Source organism: Zerene cesonia, chromosome 7 (assembly GCF_012273895.1).
Source record: "Zerene cesonia ecotype Mississippi chromosome 7, Zerene_cesonia_1.1, whole genome shotgun sequence".
NCBI lineage: Eukaryota > Metazoa > Arthropoda > Insecta > Lepidoptera > Pieridae > Zerene > Zerene cesonia.
The window spans coordinates 3,460-14,087 of NC_052108.1; the positions used below are offsets into that span (position 1 = coordinate 3,460).

General features: G+C 44.4%; 1 protein-coding gene across 1 annotated transcript; it reads left to right on the forward strand.

The window, feature by feature from the left end:
- Window positions 1-4: 4 nt before the first annotated feature.
- LOC119840707 lies at window positions 5-9,431 on the forward strand (the record flags this gene model as incomplete). Its single annotated transcript, XM_038367420.1, has 10 exons — window positions 5-402; window positions 491-622; window positions 712-834; window positions 2,035-2,322; window positions 3,511-3,716; window positions 4,539-5,344; window positions 5,841-6,067; window positions 6,514-6,675; window positions 7,033-7,186; window positions 8,398-9,431. Coding segments are annotated over 10 exons (2,856 nt in total), but the record flags the coding sequence as incomplete, so codon positions are not given.
- Window positions 9,432-10,628: the final 1,197 nt, after the last annotated feature.

The following is a 10,628-nucleotide window of genomic DNA, read 5'->3' on the forward strand; positions in this document are numbered from 1 at the left end:
CCACTGCTCTGTGTGCAACCGCACGTACTACGGCCGCGTCGGCGTGGCGTACGGAGTGGCCGTGCGGGGCAGCCCGCGCGCGCCTTTCCTCTGCCACCTCACGTTCACGGCGGGCGGCGGTGCGCACGGGGACCTCGTGCAGCTGGCCTTCGACGACTTCCGTGTGGGGCGCTACGAGGCGGGCGCGCTGGACGGCTGTCCGGACGGCTACATGCAGCTGTCGGAGCTGGGCCGGCCCTTCACCGGCGGTTCTTGGTGCGGTGCAGCCGAGGGTGTCGCGCTCTACTACAGTGAAACGGCGACGGTCACGGTCTCGGTCAAACTGTTCCGTGCGCGCCTGGGAGAACCGTTCGGGTTTAAGTTGAGATACAAATTCCTAGCACAACGAGATGCTATAGTTAGGTGAGATGGTCTTTCGATATGAACTCGCTCGGTCGAGTGTTCATACCTTCGATCGGCAGTGACAGTTGCCGCCCCGCTCTGTGTGCAGGTTCGGCGCGCTGGAGGCCCCGCTGGAGCGCGGCGCAGTGTCCCCGGGCACGTACTGCACCCGCACGTACGAGGAATGTCACCGCAAGCCATGTCGACTGCAGAGTCCAAACTACCCTGGCATGTATCCTAGGTCAGCATTAGTTTATAACGAAATAGAAATAAACGTAACGACGGCAATGAAGTTCCGAAGGAGGTGTGACACGATACAAACTGCCGTAGGAATGTGACGTGCTACTGGAGCCTGCGCCAGAAGGACATCCCGACCTGCAAGCACGCCATGATCTCGGTGCGGCAGGAGCACTCGCACAAGATGCAGATCAAGCGCTCCATATCTATGGCCAGGTAACATTCCTGTCAATGTTATTTTATCCCATATAATTATAGTTTAAACGTTTAAAATCACGTACCTTATCGTGCTATTTTAGATTTTTATGAAATAAATAAATAAGTAGAGACCAAATTTTCAAATTTTTTACTCAATATGATCTAATTTGGAAATCAATTGTTGTCAATTTACCACGTAATATGGAGTGTTGATTTTATTATCTTTCGTTAAAGTGTAATATAACAAAAAAACAAATCAGGATTGTGTCCAGATATCACGTGACCAACATAAAACTACTTTGATTTATGAAGTTTATGACTAAAATGTTATAAATTATTACAAAAAATTGTAACCGAAAAATATTAACTGCAAAGAAGCGTGTAAAAATATCTTGAAAAGTGTTAAATATCAAATCAACATTAAATGTAGACCGGCAGACACCGAACCCTCGACACAAGGGTCTTTGACCTATTTTGTTTGGAGTACTAAAAGTGTAAATATCATTTGAATACTTACTTTTTCCGTATTTACCTACCTGTATATATATACAGCAACGCAAATTAAACATTATTTCCTTTCCATGGATGTATTCGATCTATAAGATGTACATATATGTGTAACTGTAAATGTAATGTTATTTGGGTAAATAAAATAAATAAATAAAAAACTATCATTCTAGTATTAACAAAGGCATTTAGTTACCACTAGCTATAACTAGGGAATTCCAAAACGGTTTTAGACGGTATCTATTACATAAACTTCTAGAACGTTTTTTTCCAACACAATTTGTATTTATTTCATACAAATAGCTACAATACTATCCTATCCCATATATAATAATATATGGGGTGTAGAGGAAAGAGGACCATCTACTATCTGTTATGTATCTGAAGTGTCCCGAAAATATGATATAGTAGAACTACAAAATACTCAGCCTAAAACCACCAAACTAGCGCTAGAGTGGGAAAATTTTATGATATGAATTTATTCGACAAAACAGTTAAGCTCTACACTCTATTATTATAAACACGAACTGCCTTTTCACATACTTCAACATAATATCGACAACCTCGGTGCGAACGATCTTAAGCTGCTTAAAGAAAGTTTAACACGACAGCAGAGATGTGGAAGTGTGTATTAGACGTACTCGTGATGTCGTATGAATGAGTCGACATCACGAATGAAGGCCGGGAGGAGTGCACACCTAGCGGTTACAGCCTGAACAAGACGGGTCGCGCGGTGCGGGCGTGGCGCGAGTGCACGGGCGAGCGCGACCGGCTGATCTTCTACGACGGCGCGTCGACGGACGACCCGGTGCTGGTGGAGTACTGCGGCGGCGACTGGCTGCCGCCCGTGACGTCGCGCGGGCCCGAGATGCTGGTGGCCTTCCACTCGTCGCCGTTCAGCGCGCCGCCGCGCGCCGCCGCACCGCACGCGCCGCTGCGCGGCTTCGAACTCGACGTCGACGTCATTTTCGCCGACTCCGACTCGCTCGACTACGCGAGGTAACTACCACCGTACCACAACACTACCATTGGCATTGCATTTCATGCTTTCCAACATTTCATAAAGGTGGACTAATAAAATTACATATAAATGACATAATAAGAAAACGAAATAGTAGATAAAAGTACATATTTCATATATTTAGAAAGACACATGGAGATTGAAGGAAAGGAGGGCTGGCAAATATACTCCGAATTGCTAAACATAGATCTTCACAATTTCTGAATAGCGTGGCTTTTTTTAAATCTTCTGTCAACAAAATTAATAAAGCTGTTTCGACGCGATACGTTAGAAAATGTATAAAAATATTGTTTAATATATAGAACCTATTTAAGTTTCACCAGTGTTATTGTCAGACTTTAAAAGCTTTTAACTATCTTTAGTTTGATTGCAAATAAAACATTTCAATAAAAGTAATACTGATATGGTTCTCACTGATAAGAAATAAAAACTACGATTAGAAATTAGAAGTAAGCTTACGTTACCTAAAAATGCATTTCGTTTTTTCTCTTTTATTGGATCTATAACTAAGCAAGCTATATATAATGTCACACTCTTTATTTTAATACATGGTGTTTAACTGTTGGAAATATAAAATAAAAAATAAGCAAGCAAAATGAAAATAAATACATATACACTTAGCGCGATATTGAAATAGTCGTATATAATATACAGGGTTAAACTTTAAAAATGGCGGAAATTAAGACTTCGTGTCGACGCGGCGCTCATTACCACCTTCTAATGTACTACGATAGGACTGCAGCGGGGCTCCAGTCTCGCGGAGCCGAATATTGCTTGAGTGCGGCGTTTCAAACGATTGAAGGGAGTTTAATGCGCCTGAGCGGCTTGCACCTTCAACTGCAGTACCCGCGTTTGCTTTTATTCTATTGAATTGACTAAACGTTCGCAACAAAACTTTCTCAACGAGTGGGCATGCGAACTTGAGCTTGTGTTTACTTTTTCATTCCTGATAAATCGACACGGTGTCATAGTAGTATCTAAGACTGCAATCAATAATAATTGTTAAATACTAACTAAATAAATTTGACAGCCATGTCAAGCTTCTTCACTCTGATCACAGACATCGTTATTTATAAAACTACCGCTCAAGGGGATCACTTCCACATTGGCCAGGTACATTCGTGGTAGCGCTGCTCACAGAATGTATATTGTTTGGCACTCGGCAGGGAAGCGCGGCGCTGCGAGTTCCACGTGAAGGCGTCGTCGTCGGATGAGGAGCTGGGCGCGACGGGGTCGGCGGGCGCGGGGTCGGCCGGCGCGGGGGGAGGGGGCGCGGGCAGCGCGGCGCGCGGCCGCAGGGGCCGCCTGCATGCGCCGACGCACACGCTGCCCCCTAACACCACCTGCTCGTGGACCTTCCACGGCAGACCCGGTAATACGTTTGTATCTCTCACGATTACTCGTACGAGCTAGCCGTCCATCCTGATTCAACGCTTTACAGGACCACCTTTACTAAATCAGTCTGCAGGAGCGGCTCGTGTAACGCGTTGGGGGTGTATGAGCTATATTACCACACACTATCAAATCAAAAACAAACAAGAACCGAAGTTAGTATGGAGCATTCTGCAGTTTTCAAGGCAGAAATCTAAAAATTTTTTATAACCAAGAAAAAATACGTGCATAATTTTAGTAGCGGTTCTATGTTACATTATTATCTATATACGTATAAAAAAAAATTAAAAATTTTGACACATTTTATACATAAACAAACTAATGAAAAAATAAGTAAGTTAATATCTGACTTTTTTTGGAGTTGAGAAATTTTGAAAGAATAGAAAAAATTTGATCACGAGGCAGGATTCGAACCTGCGTATCTTGCCTAACCGTAGCAACGCCTAGCCTCTCGGCCACCCGTGATCCTGCCACAGTAATCAAATTTATTCTACTCTTTCGGTTTCATGTGCCTACGGGTGGCCGAGAGGCTAGGCGTTGCTACGGTTAGGCAAGATACGCAGGTTCGAATCCTGCCTCGTGATCAAATTTTTTCTATTCTTTCAAAATTTCTCATTTATAAAGCATTTCAATGCTATAAAACTAAAAATTAAATTTTTTTTGGAGTTGTTTCCCCAATAGGGGATGTTTTTTTTGTGAGACATCTAAAAAAAGCCCCTTAAAACCTGGTATAGTTTTAAATTATTTGGCTGTTAAACTCGTCGTATTTTTTTTATTTTTAACAAAATGTTTTTTTTCGCAGGAGATCTCGTGTGGATATACTTCTCAAGTTTCACGCAGTACTCGTTGGTAGAAAATAGACGAGTGGAGAGCGGGGAGCGGGACGAGGAGAGCGCGATGACGGCGCCGCCGCGGCTGCTGCTGGCGGCGGCGCGCGCGCAGCCCGGCGCCGCGTGCGCCGTGGAGCTGCGCGTGTGGGACGGCGGGGGCGCGGGCGAGGCGGGCGCACTGTTGGGCCGCTACTGCGATGCCGCGCCCGCGCTGTGCGCTCGTGCCGCTCTCGCTAACGCCACACGCCTGCCGCGCCCTTGCGCCCCGCCGGACGGCTACGTGTCCGCCGCCTCCCTACTTTCTATTTCGGCTACCACTTTGCCCGGAACGGCGACGCATCCCTTGGCCTTCTCTTTGCATTACGAGTTCGTGGACGCGAGGCTCGAGGGTATAGCTCTACCTATATCCGAAACGCGGGTTCGCACGGAACCAGCTGAATGCGCTCGTCGCTTGGTAGTCCCCGGCGCGTTCACGTCGCCTCGGAACGCGCTGTGGTTCGGGCGCGGCGGGGCGAAGCGCCTGCGCTGCGTGTACCGGCTGCAGGCGGACGGTGCGCAGGTGGAGCTGAGCGTGCTGGCGGCGGCGTTCGGGCGCGAGCCGCGCTGCGTGACGCGCGTGGACGCCGTGACGGGCCGCCCCACGTGCTCGCCGGAACCCGGAGATACGCTCGAAGCGCGACCCAGCGATGTGCCTCTAGAATTTGACGACGTCGACGATGAAGTTCCTTCCTACCTTCCACATTTACGAATTTACGAATCGCCGTGGCCGGGGTACCGGGTTAGTAAATATATAATTTTATTTGTTCTACTAGTAACCAAAAAGTTTAATTACGATGCATTGCTTCTATTCACGGCTTGACGAGAATAATTTTTTGCTACTTCCTCTAAACTTATTAAGTATTTTATATAGAAAACATACATTGCGTCCCTCTTGAAAGAAACCCCCAAAGAACTATAAAACATACGTAACACTGCTGTAATACTACATACAATACTATACAAGTGGCTGTATGCATTAGAATAAATAGTAATAAACAGTATAATCATTTTTCTCAGCATGTCCTTTTATTAATTGAAAGGAAATATATAATAGATAATATAAAGGAAAGCATAAAAAATAGTTCACTTATAGGTTTCGATAGAATATCGTCATACAATCTTAAACGTTATAAAAATATATATAAATTCCACCTTAGGTCGAATGTTTTTTATGTTTGTGTTACTTTTTATAATGAAAAATTGCAAGTATCACGTAGTGGTATCGTGGGCGCCAGGTGCCGGTGGCGTGCCTGTGCGACAACAGCAGCGCGCCGTGGAGCGCGGCGTCGGGCGGGCCGGCCGTGGAGCTGGAGCTGGTGGCGGGCGCGCTGAGCGCGGCGGAGGACCAGCGCCACGTGCACTTCCGCGGCGAGTGGCGGCGCCGCGCCGGCCCGCCCGACTGCGCCGCGCGCCGCCGCCTGGCGCCGCCCGGCCAGCACGTGCACCTGCTCTACCCCTACAGGTTGTCAATACCTACCGTACCGTACCGTACCGGAAAAGGCTATCTGCCGTCCCCACAATTTTGCTATTTTCCTAATAACTGTTCACTTAAATCGCAAACGTTCCAGTTCACTGATATTTTTGTATATTTTTTTACTATGTTGAATTGAATAATACTTCATAAATACGTTAGAAATACAGCGAATAACATTCAAAGTCTAATTAAACCTTCTATATATACATATCTACATATAAATAAAAGTGTAGTGTCTGTAATATTGAAATAACCGTTTTTTAAATTAATGTAATTATTATATACGTTATATTCTACATTATCCATTTGTAGTGAATTAATCAGTGAACTAACATGTTATATAGTTTTGGATGTGCCTGGAAACCTTATCTATTAGCTTGCAATTTTGTACATAATTTCGGTATTTATGGGATGTATAACGTTTTGGGGTTCAGTTCAAACCGAATGTCGGAGTGCGGCCCGGCGCCGTTCCTGCTGGCGGCGCGCGGCAACCGCTCGGTGTTCTTGCGCGCGTGGGGCGAGGAGCTGCCGCCCGGAGCCGAGCCCGCCTGCCGCACCACCAACCGCCTGCTCGTGTACGACGCGCACACCTCGCGGTGAGTACCGCCCGAAAGGAACGACTAGATTTTATTCGTTGATGTAAAAAATGCTCATAACGTCACCGACGCATTTCTTTTCAGTCTTTTTTATTTTTGATAAATACTTAAAAAGTACGACTCTTACATACAACGCCGACTTATTATGCCATCTGCACGCGCGTAACGTTTTTTTTTTTAAGATTGCAAGAGCAAAGAAATTTAACAAAATTTGTATTGTTTGGTGTGTTCATTGATTTAACTCATTTAAAGTTTTTGATGAATCTACACAAATTATTACCTACCTACCTACCTACCTACGATCGGCAATCAATTATAAAATGTAAGCAAGTTACAATAAAGAAGTGCATTTGGTAGTCTGGTGAAGGCGATATGTCCGGGAGACGACGACAGCCGCACGGTGCACGTGTTCTCCGAGGAGTGGTGGCGGCGCGGCGCCGGCCGCAGCGCCGCGCTGCTGGTCGCGTGGGCCGCTCGCGAGCCCGGCGCCGCGCACTTCGCCTGGATGGAGGTACACCACCATTGCTCGCTATGCGTACTCGTCTTGTCTTGTTTTACCAACAGTACTACTTCTACTTATTATTATGTGACAGTACGTAATATACAGAACATTGATACATATAAACATTACAAAACCAATTGGTCTGGCACTTTCTTAATATACTTAACATTTATACTGTCAGCATAACAAAAAGTCAAAGAGAGTGCATCAAAGGATCTTATTTAATGTAAATAAGTTCAGTCTTATTTTTTTATTTTAAAACAATGATCTTAGGTACATATAACTAAACAGTAAATAAAACTGCGTCTGTACATTGAACATATTATTAAAAAAATAAATTAAGAGGCCTTAAAAGACATTGTGTCTGTTTATTTGATTTTTGTGTTTACTGTTTATCGGAATTGAATAAAAGGTTTTTTGTAATATTTAATATATTAAATCAGTATAGTTCAGTAATTGCTGCTCGCACGCGTTTATTCGGAGTAGTTTAAATGTGTTATTATAGATATACAACTTCCTCTCGTTGCGCAGTTTTAATGATTTAAGCATACATAGAGACAGAGGGATGTAACCATACTCTATATATGTTACAAAATTGACGTATTCACTTTATGTAATCTATTTAATGTTAGATACATTGAATGAAACGAATGAGTTTTTGATGTACTCTCCTCCAGTAAATAACCTTTAAACTGCATATTTCCATCTTCGTCCAGATAAGCATCATGTAACTCGGGTGTTAGCGCAATCCATACGTGTCTTTTTTCAAGTAGCTTTTACTTTTTGAAAATGTTGAGTTTTTATTACCACGTTGTCTCACCGGTAGTAATAGTTCCGGAATGAAGAAAGTATGGTTATCAGTGTCCATAATTGCGGTTATGCATATTGTATTTGTTTTCGGATCTTCACTTTGTTTCACAGTAAATTGAAACTTTAATTTCTCCATTGTTTATGTAGTATGGTAGCTTGTTATGTAAAATGAAATGAAGCTCTTTCCTACTTCATTGGATTTTAAACAATCTCTTTTTACAGAGCAACAACTTTGGTTTTTGTTTCAATAAATAACTTTTTACACGTATACCTGTTTGTAAACTTAAAAATAAAAAAAAACAGTCTGGGCAACATAATGTAAGGTATAATTTAATTTAATTTGAAACACCTGCTTTAGAATCGCAACTGAATATTCCCTCAAAGTATCGAATCGTGTATGACGGGTGCAGGTGTGGCGCGCGGGCGGCGGCAACTCGTCGTTGTGCGCGCGCGAGTGCGCGGCGCTGGGCGCGTGCATGGCGGGCGCGCTGTGGTGCGACGGCGCGGCGGACTGCCCGGGCGGCGCGGACGAGCGCGGCGCGTGCGGCGCGGGCGCGCGGCTGCTGGCGGCGCTGGGCGCGCCGGCGGCGGCGGGCGCGGCGGGTGCGGCGGCGGCGGCGGCGCTGCTGGCGCTGCTACTGGTGGCCGCGCTGCGCCGCCGCCGCGCGCGCCGAGACAAGCACCTGCTGGGCGCGCTGGCCGCGGGCCGCCGCTTCACGGAGGAGCTGTTGTACGACGGCTCGCGCGCCTCGTCGGCGGCGTCGTCCTGACGCCGCGAGCGCTCCGTCGAGTACATCCATGTGGACCGCGAGACCACAGTGTGACGGAGCGCGCCCGCTCGCCTCGCGCGCCTCGCGAGACGCCTCGTGATAGATTGACTGTTTCCGCACTCGACGTTGCCAATTTTAAAGTATTCACTGCCGAAATGTCATCTTAGGGTATAAATGTAACGTAATACAGTGGTAATACGAAGTCATTAAGTATATTATATTTCCTTTACTTTCTATCCGTTTTCTTGACTTAGAGGGAAAAGTGCCGCCCGGCAGTTGTGTTGTGATATGAGTGAATTCAAAGAGCAAATAAATATGCGCCAGAGAGTTACATATTTGTGTATAATGTAATATATTGTAAGTACGTCTTCAGTAGGGTGGTGTACACAGTAGCGTCTATGGAGTTACGTCGCACGTGGGCTCTCCGTGTGGCTGCGTGTTGCCGTGTAGCGCTTCGTAACATGCTGATGCGTGTTGACGAGTGTCGCGTATTACCGCTTCAGGTTGCGTGTTTACGCATGTTGTGACGGCACACGCAAGTCCGGAGGCTCACCGGCCGCGCGACTCTCTTATGTTACCTTATGTTGTTATTGTTTGTGTATATTCTATAATGATTTTGATGATCTATCCCGTCCCTCGTTTTGACTTAAGTTGTGTATCGTTAATATAAATATTATTAAAATAGATCGAATTTATGAAAGAAACTGTCGTTTTATTTAACATTATATAATCTTTTGTTGGTTACATAATAAACTAGCCAGTCGCCTAGCTCTATCTCACGCTTCGTTAAAAGAAATTTCCTTAGCAATGTGATTTTTCAACGAAGTAAAAAGTAGCCTCCATGAATCTCTAGCCGCGCCGTTCTGATGACGCTGCGGTCATTGAAAGTTTACAAATAAAATAGCGCTGCCCTTGAAACGTACCTTTAGTTTAAAAATCACAATGTATACTGCGTTATGAATCAAACACAGCGCAGCGCGATGATACATTACGTCGGGCACCGACTTCAAATAAATTAGTGGCTTTGAGTGGTTTTGAAGAAACATATTTTATACCTTTTTAGTTCAAAACAAATATTTATTTAAAAAAGTGTAGAATTTTATATAACGAAGTCATTTATTTATTCCCACCACTACGCCTACAGGTCCGCTTCACACGAATAGGACAAGAATAACGTGTCGCACCATATCTACTCACATGATTTAGCTGGAACATAGTTCGTCATAGTCAGCAATTGTGTGCGACCGATATGGAATGTTAGCAAATGTAAGTGGAGTGATTGGCTCGAAGTGCCGAAACATTGGAACGCTGCGGCGCTGCGGCTCTCCAGCGGCGGCGTACGTTTACAGAACGAGTTAGCAATCAGCGGGGCCAAAGATAAACTCAACAAAAGCCACTTAGAACTAGTATGCAAATGGCGGCCTTATGGCTAAAAGCCATTATAATGAACAAAACCCATATAACTCGTAAACTACAACCTACACAGAAATATTTTCAATAGGTATAAATTCGAAAGTCATCAACGTTGATTCAATGAATGAAAACTATCAGAATGGAATTACTGGAACATTGATTGAACATCCAAGTCTGATTAATAATTTCTTGGACATGTTAAATGAGCAAACCTGCTCGTAAGTATCTATTTCGTCTCTACACACATTTTTAAAAAGAAATCATCTGCCAAAGACAAAACTCAAAAATTCTTATTTTGAATAAATGTTAAATGTAATATATAGGGTTGCTATGCTGAAAACTACCATTTGCAATACATTCGGTTACATTTTGTACATTATTCTTATTTCTTTCCGTTATCATAAAAGTGTATAACTTATGGTTGTGTTATTTGCAAACAAATTATCATTCGTAAGTCG